This window comes from Bubalus bubalis, chromosome 3, assembly GCF_019923935.1.
Source record: "Bubalus bubalis isolate 160015118507 breed Murrah chromosome 3, NDDB_SH_1, whole genome shotgun sequence".
Lineage (NCBI taxonomy): Eukaryota > Metazoa > Chordata > Mammalia > Artiodactyla > Bovidae > Bubalus > Bubalus bubalis.
In genome coordinates, this window is record NC_059159.1 from 146,096,399 (window position 1) to 146,118,427 (window position 22,029).

The following is a 22,029-nucleotide window of genomic DNA, read 5'->3' on the forward strand; positions in this document are numbered from 1 at the left end:
TCCCTTCTCTCAGGAGTGTTTTCTAGATGATTCCAATTCAAGACATGACAGCGTCTCTAACTAAGGTTGATCCTGTGGGTTCTTCACTTCCTGAGTCCAACCCAAGACCCAGGTCCTGCCCAGGCTGCCTTCCCGGACTCCTCTGAGCCTGGGTCTCATCCCTCTGTGTGGACTACCCAACCCCAAATGTCCCCGGCTGTCTCCCAGTGCCCTCTTCCAGATGTAACCCTGCCGCATGTCCTGTCCCCTCCTTCTGGGGCCTCCTTCCACTGCTTCTCTCCAGAACTCCTACCTTGAGCCCTTCTTGCCATCCCCCACCTGGAGCACTGTTGGTCCCCACACCTGCCCCCCATCTGCTCTCTGTCCCAGTCCTCAGCCCCAGGCCCGGAGGATGGACAGGCAGGCCCTCTGCAGTCAAATGCTCTGCCCCTGAGCTATACCCCCATAGGCAGGCCCTCTGGACTGCTCTGTTACCCTCCCTCGGCTCACAGGGCCGCCAGGGCCAAAGGTGGAGCACCAAGCCCTCTTGGATGTGCACAGGGACATTTCCGTGACAAGATCCTGAGCCTGAGGCCAGGAGGTGAGACAGATGGGTACAAGCTCCCTGGCTGAGGGGACGGGCCCTTGTCCCCAAGGCAGTCACAGGGCTCAGCTCAGAACAAGGGGCTTGCGTGTGGCCAAACCCCAGGCTGTTAGTGGAGGGCCGTGGCGGGGCACCAGCCAAATGCCTTGTGATGCTCTAGTGCTGCATGTGTTGCTTTGACTCCTCCCAGCGCCCCAGAAGGTGGGGGCTGCTGCCCTTGCTTTCCTGATGAAGACGCTGAGACTGAAAGAAGAGGCCACTGAGCCAAGAAAGGAGGACCCAGCACGTGAGGGGCTCGACCACCACCTTCATTCCCTTCCTATGACATGTCCCAGGGAGATACCCCCTATCAGCCCTCTTGTCTCTGTCTAGTCACCAGAGCCAACACCCAGTTCCTGGGCCCTGTGAAGCTCCTCAGACCCCACTATCCGGGAGACGGAGCCCCTCCCTCCTGGGGAAGCGATGACCTTGGCTTTGGGGGTCAGGGACACATGTACGGTCAGAGCCTAGAAATGAACACAAAATCTTATCCCTGATCCCAGGTGGAGAGGAGGTTAAGACAGAGTACACAGAACCCTCTAGGACTTCTAGAGATGAAAAGTGTAATTGTGCCATTTGAAGTCTTCAGCTCTGGCTCCTCACGCCCTCCCCTAACGGCCTGGGGGAGCCCTTTGTTGGACCCACACAGCCCCTTGTTCTCAGAGTCAAGCCCTGTAATTGCCTTGGGGAGATGGGCCTGTCCCCTCAGCCAGGGAGTTTGTACCCATCTGTCTCACCTCCTGGCCTCAGGCTTAGGATCTTGTCATAGAAAAGTCCTTGTGGACACAGAAGGGTGAGTGTACATGTCCAAGCGGGCTTGGCGCTCTACCTTTGGCCCTGGGGGCCCCATGAGCCGAGTCCCCACTGCTGGGCCATGGGTGCCCACTGCCCTCCAGGCTGTGGCTGCATGGCCCCTGTCCTCTGGGGAGCCCTGTCACCACCCTCATTACCAGTGAGGGAGCTGAAGCTCAGCGCCCAGGACCACACAGCACCTGAGAGTGCCCTCCCCACGTGCGCGCACACACACATGCACACAGATGTGAGACGTGTGTACAGTGCTCAGATTCACATGTGCGCGCGCACAAGGTATGGGCCGCTGGGGCCTGGGATGGGCCCAGATGAATCCCTCTCCCTGTTGCCTCCCTCTGTCATCTCCTTCCCCTCCAGCCGCTTTCTGGGGAAACAGAAGTATGTCAACCCGAGAACCATCATGTGCTTGCGTTTTCCACAGGGGATTTCCAGAGGCACCGCAGGCTGACACCAGGAATGATGCTGCCATTGGGCAGGCCCTCAGGAGGGGTTCCACTCCCTTGTCTCAGTCTCTGAAAGCATGTGGGAGGGAAACGAGATGGGAAGCAGAAGGATTGGCTTCACGACGTGGTCCCTGGCCCTCATTCAGTCAGCCTGTGGGTTCATTCACTCATTTGTATGCCCAGTCATTAAAGTGAGGGCCAGGGCATGGGAGAGCCAGGCAGAGGAGCCCTCCTGCCTTCCCTGAAGCCCAGGACATCATGGCTTACCACTAGCTCTTCCATCTCTGCCCTGCCAGTCCTGGGGGGTGTGTCTCCAGACTCTGAGTGTTAGTTGACCCATCTATTCAAAGAGACAGGACCCCTCCTTGAGCATGGATATCCTGAGCTGGATAGCACTGCTCCAAGTGCTGTTTTCTGGAAATGGCTTCATGAATAACCACTAAAGTTGTGCTAAAGGTGCAGCTAGAGCATGTTTCTCTGGAACAGACCTTCATTGGGTGAAATGAGCACCCTGAGCCATGTGAGCTGAACAGAGCCCTCAAAGGCTGGAACCACATGAAGGTTCCTCACTCAGGGTCTAGGGTGAATGATGCTGTGAACATATCCACTTCCCTCCCTCCTCAGAGCTGTAAGGATGCACTGCACTCCAGATCCCTTGCAGACAGTGCCCCGTGTAAACTGCTTTTACTGCTGCAGAGAGTGCCCGCTGTACTGGCTAGCCATACAGATCAAGGAACTAGTTTCTGGACTCCAAGCTCAGAAGGTAGGAGGTCAGCAGAACCCTGAGGCCAGCCCAGCACATCCTGTCCAGTCTGCAGCCCTTCCACCCACTAAACAGGTAAGATCCTGATTCCCAGGGGAAGTTGCTTCCTGGGCAGATGCTGAGGTATTACTGATGTTTGTCTTGCTCTCTGACAGACGTGCTTGGGTAAAAGTGACACGTGCCCAGTGAAAGTGACAGAACTAGGTAAAGGGCACCACTGGGTAAAGGCGCCAGATGCCTGACTGTAGGTGATAGAGACATCTGGGTAAGTGAGGCCGCTGTGTGTAGGGTGCAGGCAAAGCAGACACCAAACAAGCCAGTGCCTGGATCTCAGTCTTCCAATCTCCTGAAATAAATGTTACTTATATACCCCCCGGAATATAGTCCTTTGCTATTAGCAGTCCTGAACTATTAAGTAGAAGTACCTTTGAGGGGACATCCCAGAATCAGAATGTTGCAGGGAAGGTCCTGGTACTTACCCCCAAGGCCCTGTGGCAGGGTCCATCCCCTGAGCAAGGGTCAGTCAGTGCCGGTCCCAGGTCTCAGGTGAGCTGGTGAGCTGTGGTAGTCCAGGGCACCTATTCCCTTGGCTCCAGCTGGGCCACTCTTGTGACTGCTGACTTTCTCCTTCCAGCAATGACCCACCCAAGGCCTTGCCCTGGTGGTCCAAAGCAGCCCTTGAGTTCAGGCTGTTCTTGGACCCCCTCCGTGGATCCCAGCCTCAATGGCCCCTTCTCCAACTGTGCCTGGACCCTGTGCCCACAACTAAAGTCTATGGCAACAGCCCAGACCACCATCCAGGCCCCTCTTCCATCAGCTTGCCCCTGGCTTGTGGCAGCCATACAATGACCCCACTCCTAGGCTGGGACTGGGGGAGGTGGAACAATGGGGTATCCATGTCTAGGCACAGCACCTATCCCCATGAGGGCCCCCTGCCAACTACTTGCTCAGTAACCATGACCTGTAATGAATTAAGTCCATCAAGGTGTGAAAGATGCCAAGGGCCAGTCTTGCTGGCCCCCTGGGACAGGCCCTTAACCTTCTGTCCCCTGTCCCTACCTCCATAGCTCAACAACTGGAACTGCTCATGATCCATACCCTCCACCTTTGCACATGCTATTCCCCCATCTGGAAGACTACTAACCACTCCCCCCATCTACTCAACCTTCAGATCTTTGGTAAAATGCCACCTCAACTGGGAAAGTCCCCCACCAAACTCTAGTAAGAAGAGTAGATCCTCAGCTACCACAGTGCCGGGGTGACTGTCCCATCTCCAGTCTGCCTGGGTGGGGAAGAGCTCCCCGGTGTTGGGAGGGGAGTGAGGGGGGATGTGAGCAGGGTGGGAGGGAGGGAAGTGTTGGGGGCATTCAGGAGAAGTGTGTCTGTGAAGGAGGTGTGTGTGTGAAGAGCAGAGATCCTGTGATGGAGGCAGTTAGGCCCCTGGATGCTCTCAGGGATGTGGTTTCAGGCCCAGTGAAGTAATAGGCCGCTGCTTGTGGAGCCGGAAATGCAACTGCAATTTGCACAAGGCAGAGTTCCCCTCTGGGAGAAGGCACAAGGTCTGGGTCGGGGTGCTGACACTGCTGGAATCTGGGGTTATTTTCAGCCCACCAGGTCAGTGCTCTGAGAGCTATCTCAGAGTGCCCACCCCACACCCAGAACCTCTGCACAAACCCCAGGCCTGACCAACTTGCAGGTCAGGTCCTTGTTGGCTGGGCCCTGGGGCCCCAATCTTGTAGACTGTGTGGGGGTTTCGGAGCGTAGAGCTGGTGCCCTTCCTCAGTGCTGGCTCGGTAGCAGCTGGCACCTCAGTTCTTATCCCACTTGGAGGCAGGGCTGGAGCCCCATATCCCCTCAGAGGGCATTGAGGCCTAGGGCAGGGTCTGGGGGGCACTGCTGCCATGGGGCATCTTCCCTGGGCCACATGGAGATCCAGCAGCTTAGTTAGCTTAGTTTCCCCTGAAATAAATACTTGAGAGAGAGAAGAAAAATGCTAGAACATTCTGATCGTGAATTCTTAAAAGTAACGTAGTGAGAAAAGAGGAATTAAATTCCATTAAAAGCAGGTGGGAGAAAAGATGCCTGAGAGAGAGGGAACTGGGTGGGTGGGTGTGGCAAGTGTGGAAGGAAGGAACCACTCAATCCTGCAGCGGAAGTCCACCCAGCCCAGCCCATCCTGGCCTAACTTTCTCAGATCAACTGGGCCTGGGCCTTGAAGGGTGGACACTGGGGATGGAGAGTCAGGGGAGGAGAACCCCAGGGTGACCTGGGATGACTCATCTACCCCTACCCCTATCTGTCATCTATCTATACCTATTTATTTGTCATCTATCTGTCTTCCATCCATCTGTCCATCAGTCTATAATCTTTTTGTCCTCCATCTATCATCATCTCTGTATATTGTAAAACAAGGAAGCACAAAATCCTCCCAGCTCCCTCAGTCGCCCCAATTCCTAGCTCTTCATGACTTCCCCTTTCCCCACACTGACCATCCTACACTCCTTTAAGGCCAGCCCCAGCTCACGTGGCCTCGGGGTTCGTGCACCACAGGTTTGTCCTTCCACAGGGCTCCCTCCTGGTCCTGGGTCCAGGAGCATCAGTCTTGAGGGCTCCCTCACTTGACTTCCCTGTGTGTGTGTCCCTCTGTGGAGTCTCCCAACTCGGCACGTACATTTGCTTGCTTCTTACTCCTCGAGCCCCTTGCTTACTCTCAGGGTCTCTGCCTTTCCCCGGGATGACAGAGTGGGGTCCCCAGATGGGGCAGCTGCCCAGCAGGGCTTGGCCCTGACTGACTCTCTGGGCCCTGTTTTTTTTTGTCTATCCCTTGGCCACTGTAACACATGTGCAGAGCTTGGAACTTGAGGAGTGGATCTGTTGTAGACATGTACTAAGTACCTAGACTAAGTATGCCAGACACAGTGCTGAGCACAGGCTTTGAGTGGTTGCATCAAGTGGAAGGGCCGGAGCAGATCAAATAGAACTACAAGTATGATTAAGGGTCCGCCTCCTTCCCCAGCTCAGGCAGAGCTCCCTTAGCCTTCAGGGAGATGGTGAGCAGGACCCTACTTCTCAGGCAACAGCCCTGATCATGGGCCAGATGACGTGGGGGTAGTCAGGGCTCAGATGAGGGCCCCAGGGGGACACTGTGGGCAGTGATGTGACCGATGACATCAAAGGCAGAGCAAACCCAAATGGCCTGCCATGACAGTGACCAGAAGCAGGGGTCAGGAGGGCCAGCGGGGAAGACCTCAGGGCACAGCCCCGAACCTAGAGAGCTGCAGCACAAGCCAAGGCCCTGAGACAGGGGTACATCCAGAGTGAGGGTCGGGGGCCGGGTCTGTTGACATGAGCCTGGGTGCTGGTGGGTGGGGAGATCAGGGGCTGTCAGGTATACCTGTGGGGGAGCAGCTGGGGCAGAGGCTGTCAGCGGCTGAATGCACAATGCCCCTAGTGCCTGTAGAGGCCAGCCTGATTTGGTGACCTAGGACCCATCCAGCCATCTGGGGCTTACCCTATCTGGTCAGGTCTAGGCAAACTTCCTGTCCTGGCCAAAGGAGGAACTCAGCCATCTGCTGGCCATGTCCATGGTCCACACAGGCTGGCATCCCCCTGGTGTGGCTGTCAGGCATCCCACACCACAGGCCAGAGACAGCTTCAGGCTACCCCAGGGCTATGGTGCTGGGCAGTCTCCACTTGTGCAGAGCCCTGAGTGGGGCTGGACCTGGGGGCATGGGCCCAGATACCACCTTGGATCCACCATGAGGGCCAGGTAGTGGGGCAGGTTCACAGCCAGGAGACTGACTCCTGCTGCTTCCTGGCAATGAGACAGCCAAGGTGCTCACGGTGACCAGCCGCAGAGATTGGCCTCTCTACTGCTTGCTCCCAGGGCCCAGCCACCTGACAGCTGTGCATCTGCCCTCCTCTGACCAGGTTGGCCCAGGCTCATCGGCTCCTCTGGGCACACGTGTCCACCCACTGCCCACCTGCTGGTCTTGCTTCTTCAGGGATCTCATCCCACGTGTGAATCACCTTTAGTAGTCTTCTTTACGGGACATTCAGACACTCAGAAGAGCAGAGAGCTGGCTCTGGAGCCCCAGCTCTGCAGTCCCCAGCACTTCCAATCTTGCTTCCTCCATTTCCCTGTACCTTTTTCCTGAGTTATTCACTTTAAAGCAAAGCTCAGATTAGATCATCTCACCCATAAGCACTCTTGTTTATCAATCACTCTGTGCTCATCTTTCAGCCCCACAGAAGACTACGGGGTCATCTGAATGTCTGTGGAGCTGCCCCAGGCTCAGAGTGGGGAGGGCAAGAGAAGTGATGGGGGAGGGGCCTTGGGAGCTCCTGGGGGCTGCATCCCCTCCCCAGGCTCCAGTTGCTTGGAGGGAGTTCTCAGGTATCCCACCTGGAGAGGCCCAGGTGAAGGCTTTGCTGACTTGAGATGAGGGAATGGGGCCAGCAAGGGTCAGAAAGGAGATGACAAGGGGGTTGAGAGTGAGGGCTCAGGCCCTAGTGGTCACAGGGTGGACTGAGGGAGCTGGGGGTCCCAGCCACGTGAGAGGCGGCTCTGTGAGCCCCCAGAGACAGCACCTGGCCCTCACTGGTGTCTCTGCAGGGTCGAGGCTGGCTTGGCATCAGCCCCACTCTCCTTGATCCAGTACTGTGGGTATAGAAGGGAGCTAGTTGGGCATGTAAACTGCAGGAAATGGGGGAATGCTGGAACTTTCCACGAGGGTCTGGTCAGGGGTCATCGAGCTGACTGCCCTGAGGACATGCATGTGGGGGTGATGTCTGGAGATGCCAACAAAGGCTTGGAGGGAGGGACAGAGGAGGGCTGTATAGGCCGGGGACTCTGAGGGGCACGGTCCAGCACCCAGGCCTGGGTGGCAGGGAGGGTGGTTCTGGGAGCCACATGAGGAGAAGAATCAGCTTTATTGGTTACTTATATATAGAAAAGTGGGGGCTCAGATCCCCAAGGAGGGGCTACAGCCCTGCCCAATCACTGCTGGTGGAAGGTGTGAGGTCTGAGTCAGTGGCCACGGTGGGGGACCCACAGGGTCACTGATGGTCTATAGTCCTGGGTCAGGAAGTGCAGAGGTCACAGGTCACCCAGGGTGGGCAGCGTACAAGGCCAGGACGCTGCTGCACTGGCAGAGGGCAGGCATCGCCTCGTCTCTCTGGAAGTGTCCCGAGATGGGGGCCAGCTCCTTGACCCCCATCCTTGGGCCTGCTGCATGTCCACGGCAGCGATGACCGTTGTTGAAGGCTCACCAGTTCTATCTTCTGGGCCTGGCTACTCCATGCTCCAGGAGGAGGAGCAGCTGAGGACGGGGCAGGCCCTGTGTGGCCAGAGTGGCCTGAGCACGTGTGGCTTATTTGGATGCAGTCCAGTGGGGCCAGCCTGGGCTCCGGCGGTTTAGAGGAATCCTGTGGACAGGAGGATGGGCCTCAAGGGCAAGGCGCCTCCTGTGTCTAGGCAGCTGCGGCCAGGCATGATCCAGGGGCACCTGCAGAGAAGGGAGAGGGGAGGCATGGAGTCACCAAGGCCGGAGGAGCCTCCAGCTCTGTTCTGGTGACCCTGCCTCAGCGTGGTGTCTGCTAACCAGCCCATAAATGTTGGGGCCACTCTGACTCCAGAGTCAGCCCAATTCTGACCTGGGAGAACCACAGTGTCCCCCCCGTGGGACACTGTCAGGGTTTAAAACCCTGGCCCAGCACGCTCGGACAGGGCACCCCTGAGAGCAGGGGCTGGTGGGTGGACATGTGCCATGGGGACCTTGAGGTCTCCTCACTAGGCTGATGCTTGGGGAGACTCAAGACTGTCTTGGGGGCACGCAGCAGGTGATTAATAAGTGGCCCGGTTGTCATGCGATGAGTGAGGCAGCAGGCTGGCATCCAGAGGATTCCACGGAGGACAGACTGAACAGCAATCTGGGGCCAGCAGCTGGGCAGAGAATCCATGCCAGGTGGGGCCAATAGTGATGGCGGGGGCAAGTGGAAGCCAGATACTCACAACAGGGCCACACAAAGGCCCTGCTCCCAGCATCTTGCTTCGTCTGCTTGGTCAATCTGGAAGGTTTCCTCCTACGTCCCTAACACACAGGTGTTTGCTGTCTGTCTATGGCACCCGCCTCACCTCTGTGGCAGGCCTGAGGACTGCTGGGTCCAGGGCCCCGTGGACCTGTGTTGTGCGACCCTGGCCAGGACACATGCCAGACCTGCCAGCCTTCTGTATCTGCCCTCGTGACAATCTGGGTTGCCTGCCTCTGAGCCCCCACAACCTCCCTATAGGAGGGGCTTGTTGAGTGTGTTACGAGGCTCACGTGACTTCCTTGTGTCTTCTGCTCCCAAGTGGGGTCACCATGGGCAGGCACTGGGTCTCTCTGAGCAAGGACAGTGGGCTGAGTGTGGTGTAGGGGGGCACATGCCCAGGGGCGCCCACCCTGCAAGGACAGATGCAGTCACGGGTGGTCTGCACAAAAGACCCTGAGTTTCCCACGCTGAGTCAGCAGCCCCGTGGGGTCAGCGGGTGGGTTTGTGGAGGAATAGACCCTTGACGGCCCTGCCAGCTCACCTGAGCCCCTACTGCCGGGGTGCCATGTCCATGGTGGGCTTCTGGACACCAAAGGCAGTAATGAAGATGTTGACCACGACGATGATGAAGACCAGACCAGTGGCCAGGTTGTTGAGGAAGTCCAGCTTGGCATGCTTGGCAGGGTTGTTGAGGTCATACCTAACTGTGAGAGGGAGCAGGCACTGCCCAGGGCTGGGAGATACAATGGGGCCCTCTTCTGCCCCCCCCCAGAGACAGACATGCCTGCTTTAAAACACTGCCAAAAATGGGGCCTGGCCCAGGCAGTCTGCTATCTCTGGCTTGACTGCTGCAGCCCCGCTTGCTCTGTGAAGAGGAACTCAGAGGGGCCTGGCACCTCATCATAAAGTAGAAGGTGGGAGGCCCGAGGCCCAGGCTTGCATTCTAAGGCACAAGGTACTGCACACACACAGGCAAGCACCATTCTGAGCACTGGCGCATGATAAGCCATTCCCACACGTACCCAAGGCTGTCCTTACGCCCACTTTCTAGGCAAGGAAACAGGCCCACGAGGTCACGTAGCCTGCCTGAGGTCACACAGCCAGGCAGAGGGGAGCCCAAACACTTGCTGCTTCTACACCTGACCCTCACCTGGGGGGCAGGACCATCACCTGGTCCCTATAGCCCACCTAAGGACTAGTGGGTACATAGTAGGCACCCAATACACATCAACTATTTGTATGGTTATGATGTTTTCCTGTGTCCTCAGCTTGGGTGAGTGGAAGGATAGAGACATGAGGGGCCCTCTGGGGGCCACAGTGGGAGCTGTTAATCCATTTTGGACCACCTGGCCTAGCGAGGTGGGCTGGGGCTCCTGTGCAGCTTGTGAGGGCCTGCAAAACGTGTGACCCATCCCAGAGTGTGTGCAGGCAGAATCAGCTGGCTGTAGGGTAGGGTACCCCAGGGCCCTCCCACTGCTGCAGCCCCCTGCCCAGGCACGCACCAAGGAAGATGAGCAGCACGCCCACACCAATCTGCAGCGCGAGGGAGATGGAGATGAGGACCACCAGGGGGATGAAGAAGGCGAAGCCAGGGCCCTGCTCAATGACAGCCTTCAGCTGGGAGGCGTTGGCCATCAGCAGTGCAATGTCCAGCATGCTCTCAGCTGCGCTCTTCTTGTTGGCATAATGGTTCATGTTGATGGGCTGGTTCCTGCCCCAGCGGCTAGGCTGCAGGGAGCGGGGTGGTCAGGCCAGGCTCTGCAGCAGGGGACTGTGGGCCTGGGCCCACCCTGGTGTCCCCTACTTTGAGCCTGGTCTCCTTCCTAGGTACTGGCAAGAAGGTGGGGGTAGATCAGGTCAGCAGATGAGGCTTGAAAGGGATGTGCTGATTAACAGAACAATAGGCCCAGAGAAGAGACTGTACAGCCCTGCAAGACCCACCCTAGGAATCAAGTCCTGGAAGAGAAAGGAAACAAAACACAACCTAAGTGCACACTCTGGTTTTAGACTGGAAAATGCTGCCAACCATCTGCCTGCCATGGGTGGGGCCGTCTGGCAGCCTCCCCTGCGTGCCCCTGCCCGCCCTTCCCTTCAGGAGGTGACTGGTGCCAGGGAGGTGACGTGACAGCAGCTGGATCCCAGATTTCCACACACTTGCCCACATGTGAAATAAGACTTCCTGGGATGGCTGATCCACCCAGGCCATCTCCCAGCTGTGCGGGCACACAGCAGGTGCTCAAGAGATGCCTCAGTATTCTAATCTACAGCTAAACTTAGCCTCTTCCTTACTTTTTTATTAAAAACAATTTTAAACCACTTTACTGAGTGAGATGTGACTGACACAAAAAGCTGTACATAATAAACATGAACAACCTGAGGAGTGTGGAGCTAAGTGTGCACCGTGACACCATCACCACACCCAGGCCACCACACATCTACGCCTCCAGAGTCTCCTCCTGACCTGTCATTACTAGTATTTGTGATAAGCACGAGGTCACCCTTAGAGTGCCCTACTGGTCATGACGCTCTACAGCTTATCCTGCCTTCCTATTTGTGTTGATAAACTGCGAACACAAGTTGGGCTACTTCCTCCCTCACTTCTGCCTGAGAACATCCCCAGTCCTCAAGGCCAGGCCCTGTCACTCCCGAGCACCCTCTGTGCCTCAAGGCCCCACCCAGAGCCGACTGTCTCTGCAGACTAGGTTCTCTGCTGGGGCAGGAGCAGGGAGGGGAGTTAGGCAGAAGAAGGCTGGCCTCAGAAGCTGGAGTCCAGGCCACAAAGACCTCTCCCGAGAGAGACTGGAGTTTGCCTCTCGGGACGGCTGTTTCACTTGAAGGCAACTCGAAGCCGCCTGGCATCCTCTTGGTAGCCAGCCCATCCGCCCTCTTCAAGCTGCCCCTGGCCAGGCCCCTCCCCAACCTCCCAGAACTAACCTGTACCCCTCAGCCCTGGCCACTTGTCCACAGGCCTCCCTGAGTCTAGGCCTCCTGGGGCCATTTGGAAGATCTTATTTCTAGACTCATGAAAGATGCAGGGATGGGAGGTGGGGGTTCTGGGGAGGGCAAACTTCTACTTTCTGCAGTTGGAGAAAGCATGGAGATTATAGAACTATACAATGGAAATTACAGAATCACAGAAATACAGAAGTTTTACAGAAGTAAAACTACTTTTACATTATATCTTCTTTTTTAAATTGGAGTATAACTGCTTTACAATGTTGTGTTAGCTTCTGCTGTTCAACAAAGTGAACAGCTGTGTGTATACATACATTCCCTCCCTCTTGAACCTTCCGCCCAACCTCCCCACCCACCCCTCTAGGTCATCACTACATTGTATCTTTTAAAGTTTAAATCTCATCTAGAATAACAGGATCAGGAGGGCGAGCATGGGACTCCCATGTCCTGTGTTCCCTCACTGTCCGTTGTTCTTAGGCAGCAAATCCTCTTGGTTTAAAATTCTAGACCAAGAGCTCGCTGGGAAAGCCTTTGTCCAACCCAGTGCCCTGGCCCTGCTCTCCGGGAAATTCCATGTGCAGCCTCTTTCTTTCTTTAAGTGGGGTCTCTCCTTTGACTCTCCATGCCAGGCCGACAACTGCACTCACAGCTGGGTGGGCCACCCCCCTTGCCCAAGAATACCCAGGGCACACCACTCCTCCCCAGGGTCTGTGCCCTGCCTCAAAAGCACCCAAGCCGTCTCCCAGCTCTGCTCTTGCGAAGTGGCCCAGCTGGCCATGCTCTATCATGTATGTGCTCCACTGGGTGCAGGCATCCTGGAGGCCCTGGCCTCCTGGCCATGTGCCCCTAAGTTTCATAAACCAGAAACACCAAAACGTCTTCCTTGAGGCCACCCCAGGGCTCATCCCAATCCCCAATCCCAGAGAAAAAGCCAGGCGCAGGTTTTCCAAGGAGCTTCCACCTTCTGGGGGGCAGGGGAGCTATACACACACAAATGCACACATTCATGAGCACATACACACATACACGCCATACACAAGCATCTATACACACATACACAGAAGCACAATACATATACGCGTGTAAGCATACACTAACATGTATACATGATACACATGCACACGTGTGGATACATGTACACATATGTGTACATACATACACACAATATACATGTGTGTGTTCATTAACAAACACACACACAGCTAACTGCGGAAGCTTCTGGGCAGGAGGGAGAATTCCTCTTTTACTTTGAACTCTCTTGAGCTGTATAAATATTTCACGCCTATGCAACCACACACACATTCAAATACACAATGCCAGCAGCAGCAGCAGTGCCCCCAGCACAGGAAGCCTGTGCCCCTCTGTCCTCCACCTTGGGTGCCCAGGGCAAAACCCATCACCCTTCAGTTGGGTGCTTTCCTCCAGGGAGTCCCTGTCTTCACAGGGAAGTAAACTGAGGGGGTAAATTGAGTCTGTACGGGAAGGAAACTTGTCCAAAGTCAATAGGAAGTGAGGGCTGCACTGGGATTTGAACCCAGGTGCCAGGGCTCAGAAGCTCTGAGAGCTGACACCACAGTCTCCTTGGCCCTGCAGAGCAGGGCTGGGGTCAGAGTCACCTGTGAGGCTGAGTGCTCAGAAGTCCCCAGCCCCCTCTGCAGTTGAGCGCCCTAGGTGTGCAACAGGACCATGGAGCAAACATCCCAGGAGGTTCTTGGGGGTCTGGTCACTGTCTCAGGGCCCCTGGTAGCAAGCAAGGGCCTCAGCCCATATGTCCGTCCTGACCAGGACATTTCCTGCCCACAGAGCCATCTGCTTCCTATTCAACCCATGCAGTGATAAGGAGCACTAGCCAGAGGCTGCAGGCCACATGGCTGGTGGGGAGGGGGCTCTGGTCAAGCCCTAGCTGACTACAGGCTTGCAGTGTAGCCTCGACAACATGTTCCCTTCACCGGGCTTCAGTTTTCCCATCTGTACACCCCAGGTCACAGTCTGGGAAGTTCTACCACCCACCAAGTACACTGACAGTGAGAAAGAGCACTGTTCTCCCATTCTACAGAGTGGAAGACTAAAGGTCAAGGGGGCTTACTCAGGGCCACCGTGAGGGAGAGGCAGATCAGAATTTGAACCCAGCTTGTCCACTTTGAAGCTAAGGGCCACCCAGAACATGGCACAGCCTCATGTCCACACTGGGGAGGAGGCCAGGAAGCTTTATGTGGTAGGGCCTTGGGTTGGGGGTGGATTTCAGGGTTGATTCATTTCCCTCGTGCCTGACCTTGGTACCCCAGGCCTTCTGGGGAGGGGCTTTGAGCTGTGGGGAGAGCTCTGGGCCCGAGAGGTGACCACTGTTAGGTGAATCCCAGGGAAGGCGCTATCCTGAGGAGGTCACCCAAGTTGGGGGGAAGTCAGAGCCCATCTTGCACAGGTGTGGAGCTTCACCTCCCCACCCAGCTGCCAGGAGCCATGCTTGGGACCCTCCCACTGAGACCTCTGGCCATGACTTGGGCAGTGCAGGGATCAAACGCCCAGTTTAATGTGTCCCTGGGGCCAAAAGGAATTCACTGAAACCCCAGTGGCATCTCAGAAGCTGAGTAAGCCCAGGGCTGCCATTTTTTTTTTTTTTTCCTTTTCTCTAAAAGCCAGGAAGGAGCCTGTAGAGAAGGAGCTGGTTTTGGCGGGGATGCCCACAAGCCTGGCTCCTTGAGCCTACTTTCTGTGGACAATGTGCGTCATCCCAGTCATTTGTACATAGGCAGCTCGCAGGGACCCAGGCCACCTGGCCCAGGGTCACACTGCACTGAGCAACCTCAGCTTGGACAGGGAGGCAAGTTGGAACAGAAGCGAGATTCAAAACAGGTCTGTGGTACTCAGAATACCCAGTTTCAACACAGCACATCCTCCAGTTCACCCTGGGCTTGGAGAGGCTGCCCATGGCCTCCAGTTGGGCCCACGAGGTCTGGCTCATCCTCAGCCTCTTGCCGGTAAACCCTCTGCTTCCTTGGGAGATGAGGGCAGGCCAGGGCTGTGGCCAACTGAATCTCTGCAGGACCTCAAGGTTTGGGTTATGGACTTCCTCCAATCCTGCCTGCCCACAATTCTGCCACTGACTCCAAATCCCAGGTACAAGCTTGGAACAAGATGCCTACATGGGAATTCCTGCCCCCCTTCCCAGAGCCCAATTTCACATCTAAAGAATGAGAGACCAAGGCCCTCAGAGACCCAAAATCTATGAGGCTCATCAGCTGGTCTGGGAAGAGGTGGGATGTGGATGTGGGCCTTCCCTTTATCATCTCCACATCTTGCCACACCACAGACCAGCAGAGTGACTGGTCTGTGCTCAGTTTCCTCAGCTATAAAATGGGCAGGCGGGCATATGACAGGGAGCAAATGAAGCGCTCAGAAGCCTAGTGGCTGGTTAGAGCACAGCTGGGGCAGGGCAGGACTGATCGATCCTCTTCCTTGCCACCCAGCCTCACTGCTTTGAAAGGCTGCCTCCCAAATAAACTGTAACAATTTGTAATTAATTCTATTGTGAAAGTCCCTAACAAGGAAGAGAGAGGACTAGCCCCGGAAACTGCATGAGCTGAGTGAAGCCCAGCTCCAGATGCTGGCCATTGCAGCCACTCCTGCATAGGGCCCCTTCCCTTGGGCTCAGTGGGCAACAGTGGATGTGGGGGTTCTGGAGTCCTCACTTCTGGCCTGGGACCTGAGAACCGACCAAGTAGGATCTGCTGGGGCTGAGTAGGATCTGTCTGATCCATCGGTGTGGGGCATAAGCTGCTACTGTGCCCATTGCCTGGGCTCAGCGTGAAGGCACCCACCCCAGGTCACACTAGCTCACTCCTGCACTGTCCCCACACCATCTGTGCCCAGCCAGCCTCGGAAGGTCTCTTGCTCCGTGTCTGAGTTCCTGGCAGGAAGTTTCCCGGGGTGGGGGTGGGAGGTCCTCGCAGCAGCTGAGCGGGGTTGGGCAGTCCTGCTTCCTGTGGGCTCACCACTGACCAGGAGTAACCGCGCAGCCACGTCAGAGTTGCCTTTTGGAACATGGCCAAGACCCTGGCAGCCTCAGGATCTGCCAGGAGAGCAGAAATGAGAAAAAGAGCAAACTTGGAACTTCCCTGGTGATCCCGTGATTAAGACTCCACAATTCCAAGGCAGGGGGCACAGGCTCAATCCCTGATCGGGGAACTAAAATTCTACATGCCAGCTCAGCAAGGCCAAAAAAAGAATTTAAGAGAAAAAGAGCAAACCTCTCCCAGCAGCGAAGGCTATGCAAGCAACCCTCCCTCCCAGGACTTGGTTTCCAAGCCCAAATGTTGCCCTGCGAGCCTCACTGCACCCTGTCCTGCCAGCGCCCTGCTGTGTCCTCGGCTGGCTATAGCCCCAGAGTCTGCTGCAGTGTCCAAGGCAGCTGCCCCCTCAGATAAACCCTGGGCGTGGCCACATTTATTTTCACAATATAACTAACGTTTCTTATTTCTTCTGCTGCCATCCAAAAGTGAGTTAATTGACTAAAGACACCAACTCACTCCAGCAGGGGCCCTAAGCAGACTGGCCTTGCATGGAGGCCACAGGGGTAGGCAGCACGTGGAGGGGGACATCTGTGGAGTGGACATCTGTGGAGTTCCCTCACTGCCCTGGCTTGACAGATCATCTGCCCTTGGATTATACATACAACTCTCCTCTGAGCCCAGTCACCCTGGGAGGTGAGTGATTCTTCCCCACTCTACAGAAGAGGAAACTGAGGTTCACAGAGAGAGTCCATACTTGCCCAAGGCCATGCAGCAGAGCATCTTGAGACTGATAGGGCTCTGGGCTTGGGCTCCCAGTCAGTCCTCCCGCAGCCAGGGGCACAATGAGGACATCGAGGTGACTCAGCCCACACATCCTGCTGTCTGGGGGCTCTTGCTCAAGTGGGGACATATATGAAGATCCTGGGATTTCCCCCTCCTCCCAGCAAGCCCTTCTACCCCTCCTCAAGCAGGACCTTGGGACTCAGATTCAGGCAGGGGCCACTGGGAGGGAAGGCTGTGGAAGAGCCAGGTGAGGTGCAGGGGGAGGGCCGTGCCTATGGTGGGGTAAGGGGAGAGCGGATTGCGCTTGGGAGAAGGTGCTGCCCTTCCTAAACCCTGCCGGGATGTCATCTTTGAAAGAGGATCTAGTTTGGCAGGCAGGAATGTTAATACTATGTGTCCAGTTTACCCCAGCACTTCACACACATTAGCCCATTAGTCCTCACCACAAGCCTCTGAGGGCTTCCCTGGTGGCTCAGACAGTAAAGGATTTGCCTGCAGTGCAAGAGATGTGGGTTCAGTCCTTGGGTTGGGAAGATCCCCTGGAGAAGGGAATGGTCACCCACTCCAGTATTCTTGCCTGGAGAATCCCATGGACAGAGGAGCCTGGCGGGCTGCAGTCCAAGGGGTCGCAAAGCGTCAGACACGACTGAGTGACTAACACTTTTACTTTCTTTCATAGCCCTCTGTTGGAGGTGCTGCTCTCACCCCATTTCACAAATAAGACACTGAGACACAGAGTGATGTGCCTAAGAGCACAGTGAGGTAGGTCCTGAGGGTGGGAAGCAGAAGGCAGAGGCTGGAGAGAGAGCAGTGTTGGGTGGGACTGGACCCCAGGCTGGATGAGCAGAGCAGCCGTCAGTCCTGACGTTCTCTCCCAGAGCCTCCTTGCCTGTGACTGGAGCCCCCTGGAATAATGTGTCCACTCTCACGTGAGCGTCCAGAGCCTCCATGGCCCCTCCGCAGCTGGCAAGGTCTGACCTCCTATACGCAGCCCCGATGTACTTGGTGGTCCAGCCTCTGGGCCCTTCTCCCACTGTTCTTCCTCCTGGGATGCCCTTCCACACATACTCACACCCCAGGGCTCAGTGCCAAGGTCCCCACTGGTCAGGAAGTCTTCCCACCCGCCTGTGTGTTCAGCACTCTGGCCATGGCTTCTCCGTCAGGACTGGTCTCGGCTCTCAGATAGAGTGGAACAGGGCTGTAGCACCCGCAACTGGTCCCAAAGCCAATGGCAGTGACCCCTGAGCACAGGGATCCCTGCCCACTGAGGGACTGCTCCCCAGGCCAGGGCCTTGCTTGCCCCACGTGTTTGCCCTCCACCCCCTAAATATGGCCTGTTACTACAGCATCACCTAGGACTGGCCACTCACACCTGAGCGGGGTCAGTCTCGGCCTTAGTCTGGTGTACATGGCTGAGAGGCCACTGTCCCTGCCCCCATCCCCAGGGGTCAGAAACTAAAAGAAAGTCCAATGTCAACAAGTTACCAAAGGGTGGTGCTCAGGCCTGCGCCACAAACAGAGGCCCTGGGGAAGTGCTGGTCCTGGGCAGGGCCGGTTACAAACCGCTACTCTGGCCCTGCTCCAACAGTGGGACAGGACCCCAGGGTGCGAGGGTACTGGATCTAAATGGGACCACTGCCAGGGCCTGCCCCCATGCTCACAGCGCTCCAAGGCCAGCAGGGCGGGCTGAAGCGCAAGAACCCGCGGGTGGAGAGAGGGGAGGAGGCCACAGCGGCCCCAGGTTCCCCATCAGGGCATGCACAAGACTGTGCGGTCGCTGTGGACACCGTAAGTGACGTAACTGTCTGCCCGCTGCTGGCCTGGAGCCCAGAGGCCGGGATCCATTCCGTGCCTAGTCCCGGCGCGTAGCGAACCAGAGCAGAGGCATAGCTGGAGCGCTGTGTGAGAGCCAGGAAGGCAGGGGCCGCAGAAACCGGAGTGAAGGTGGCGCCCAGGCCCCACGGCTGCGCAGCTCCATGTGGGCGCTACCTGCCCCGGGCCATGTACGGCAGCCTGCCAACCGCGCCCCAGCCCAACCTTCCAAAGTGGCTTGAGCCCCGGATAATCCCTGGGCTCCCCGCGACCACGCTGGCAAGGGGGCGGGACGCAGGGGGCATGGCGACCACCCCGACCCTCACTGCGGACGCGGCGCGCAGCGGGTCGGCACCCGTAGGTGCCTGGGAGCCGTGGGAGCAGGGTTCAGAGAGGGCGGGCGTCGGACAAGGTCGCACAGCGGCACGGATGGAGGGGGTGCTTACCGAGGCGCCCGGGGATCCCGGCGAGCTCGGGCGCAGGTCGCCGTTGAGCTCGTACTCTTCGGGGCGCGAGTCCATGGTGAGGCACTGGGTCAGCTTTGCTCCGGGTCTCAGCGTGGCCCGCGCCCCAGCCGCGCACACAGACCCCGCTGCGGGTCCGCCCACGGCCAGCCTTCCTCCCGCCGGGTGCACGCAGCCGCACTCAGACTCCGCCCCCAATCCCCTGGAGGAGGCCGAGGGGCGGGGCTTAGGCCACCCGGGGCTGGCCCCGCGTGGACCTCTATGGCAGGGGGAACCAGCGCTGAATTTCGGTTCTGTTAGGTCCCCGACCTCTAGTGTTCGTGGTAACGCACGTCGCCTTCTGCGTTCCTGTCGTGGACACTTTTAATCCATAAAACGAGGGCAAGAACCGGCCTTTCCCAGGACGCTTCGCTAACTGCCATGGAGTCTAGAGGGTACTGCCGCGGGCGTGGTTTTGTGTTTTCCCGGATGACACTCACCCGCGGGGCCCTAGTGCAGCTCTCGCCAACACATCGCTCGCCCCGCACACGAAACCTGCGAGTCGCCTGGGTCTCACACCCTCTGAACTTTGGCCTTCTCTAGGAAAAGGGGACATGAAGGCCTCCCACCCACTCAGGAGAGGGCAGACAGCAGGTCACCGCAGCTTGGGCCCTCTTTGTGCCTGCCGCCCTTCATGGAGCAGCCTCTGTGTCTTCAGGCAGGGCCCCTTGTTTGGGGTGGCACCTTGTCTGTGTCAGTGCCAGCCGCTAGGGGTGGCAAAAGCATGTTTGTTCCTCCAGCCTTTCAGCACTTGTTTCCCGGGACGCGGGCCTTTCCCAGAAGCCAGGCGGGTGCAGAGGCCAAACATTATCTCCCCAGCCTGGTAGGCGAAGGTCTGGGTCTCTGTGTTCTGCCCTGACCCTGACCTGGCTCCCAGGACCAACAGCTTTTTACTCCTCCCAGTTTGGCTGCCCACCTCCACTCCCATTCCCGCCCCACCTTCTGCCTTCTCTCATAGTGTCTGCTAAATTCTGTTAGCACAAGGCATTTGACCAAGGCCATGTGGGCGTGACCTTACCCCTCCTGTTAAACCAGAGATCAGAGAGAGTAAGCAGCAGTGCCCAAGGTCGGGAGATAGTTACATTAGTCTTATGAGATGGCTGGATGGCATCACTGACTCGATGGATGTGAGTCTGAGGAAACTCCGGGAGTTGGTGATGGACAGGGAGGCCTGGCATGCTGCGATTCATGGGATCGAAAAGAGTCGGACAGGACTGAGCGACTGAACTGAACTGAGAGCTCATTTATTCATCCTGTAACTAGAGTGTCTGCTTTATGCTAGGCCCTGTTCTGGGTGCTGTGGCCTGGAACAGGGTTATGGGGCAGATGGGAGGTGATATGGGATAGCCTTGTGAAGCAGGGGTTACCCTCTCACTTGACATGGGAGGAAACTGAGGCATAGCTGGGAAGAGACCTAGGAGGGCCATGCTCAGAACTGGGGGGATTGCGTGGATCTGTAAGTAGTGGACTTGTTGCTCTCTTGGCTGGTCTAGCCAGTGAAAAATGAAATAGTTCCTGCTGTGTCAGTAAACAAAGTTGCCACAGTCATCAGTGATTGCAGCCCTCCAATGTGAGCTAGTGAGCCCTAAGGGAATTCAGGAAGGCAAAGATTACCTGCTATCTAGCAGCCAGCAGACTACAGCCATTTCCTATGGTGAGCCCCGAGGAAAGGAAGTTCAAGATGTGAAAACACAGGGTACTGGCCCCAGATAGCTGAGATGCATATGAAAGGAGTGATTTCAGTGAGCGCAGACTCTTGCATCTTCATGTAAATAGAAAAATGCTGATTTCCTTAACTTGGGATGTCTCATTTTCTTTAAATAACAATAATCTTTTGATGATCAGACTACCTGCCCTTTGTTGCAAAACGGCTCCTCCACTCGCCTCCTTGGACCACTTCTCTCAGGGTTTCTTGAGATGCTGTTTCCTGGGCTAGAAGTGCTGAAAGTTTCCACGGAATAAATATAACTCTCAACTTTTAGGCTGTAAGTATTTTCTCAGTCAACACCAGGCAGCAGGTGGGCATCCATGAGCACTGTAACCTCGTGCCTGCCTCACCTGTGATTGCCCTCCACACCAAGACCTCCTTGTTCCCCCCTGCCTAATGCCTTACCCTTACTGCTAGAAGTAGCCTTTTTTTAAAAAAACAATATTATCTTTTTAAAAATTGATTGATTGATTGATTTTTTTTTGGCTGTGCTGGGTCTTAGTTGTTTCTTGCGGGGTCTCTCTAGTTGCGCCGAGTGAGGACTACTCTAGGTGCCGTGCACAGGTTTCTCATTGCAATCACTTTCACTTTTCCCTTTCATGCATTGGAGAAGGAAATGGCAACCCACTCCAGTGTTCTTGCCTGGAGAATCCCAGGGACGGGGGAGCCTGGTAGGTTGCCGTCTATGGGGTCGCACAGAGTCGGACACGAGTGAAGTGACTTAGCAGCAGCAGCAGCTTTGTTACTGAGTCCAAGCTCCCTCTGCCCACTGCATGTTAGGCCAATGAGTCCAAGAGACAAGGTGTTGATGAGGCAAGGAATACGACTTTATTCTTATTCAGAAAGCTGGCAGACAGAGAAGATGGCAGACTAACACCTCAAAATAACCATCTTGTTAGGGTCTGGATGCCAGGTTCTGTTATGAACCAGAGATGGGGGGGAGGTGAGGAAACAAAGTAAAAAGGCCACTTAATCTTTTAAGTATCTCCTAGACGGCAAGCCTCAGGCAGAGTGATGTGTTAATTTCTTCCTTCTTGCCATCTACACAAGGACAAGGTTCGGAACAAAGGCACTTTGATTTAATAATCAGGCAGAGGGGTAGGATTCTCTGAGGCAGGCCATTATGTGTGATTATAATAATAAAAGCAACGGAAAGCAAGTCAAAGAAACCATTTCAACATGGAGTCAGAATTGACTTCTCCCCGCAACAGCTCCTTAGTTGTGGTGTGTGGGCTTAGCTGTCCCATGGCATGTGCAATCCTCCCAGGGGACAATGGAATCCTTGTCCCCTGCACTGGTAGTCAGGCTTCCAACCACTGGACCACCAGGGGAATCCCTAGAGGGAGTTTTGAAAGTGAAGCTGAAACCATGGGAAATGTAAGTCACTTTGGAGATTTATCAGAGAAGGGAAACTTCCTCTAAATCCTCCTGACATGCTGCATGTCTGCACCATTTGTGGTGATGGACAGGCTGGGGGCCATGGGGTTCCCACAGCCCTGGCTAAACCCAGCTGGGTATTTACTGACTGTATGATGTGACTGTATGATTCCTCCTCTGTTCAGTGAGCTGTTTGGGCTTGATTCCTCA

At 56.1% G+C, this 22,029-nt stretch overlaps 1 protein-coding gene across 4 annotated transcripts; it reads right to left on the minus strand.

Moving 5' to 3' along the window:
• Positions 1-7,551: 7,551 nt before the first annotated feature.
• NINJ1 (ninjurin 1) lies at positions 7,552-19,164 on the minus strand. Of its 4 annotated transcripts, none has more exons than XM_044940299.2 (5): positions 18,678-19,164; positions 10,613-10,627; positions 10,174-10,399; positions 9,213-9,371; positions 7,552-8,145 (listed from the first exon to the last, which is right to left on the minus strand). In XM_044940299.2, exons 1-5 carry the CDS (start codon positions 18,750-18,752, stop codon positions 8,111-8,113), a joined length of 510 nt encoding a protein of 169 aa, XP_044796234.1. In that variant the 5' UTR covers positions 18,753-19,164; the 3' UTR covers positions 7,552-8,110. The 4 variants fall into 4 exon arrangements, with proteins under 4 accessions (XP_044796234.1, XP_025137864.1, XP_044796235.1 ...); XM_025282079.3 differs by having other exon boundaries at positions 9,213-9,375; positions 18,678-18,885; XM_044940300.2 differs by lacking the exon at positions 10,613-10,627 and having other exon boundaries at positions 18,678-18,888.
• Between the last annotated feature and the right edge of the window lie 2,865 nt (positions 19,165-22,029).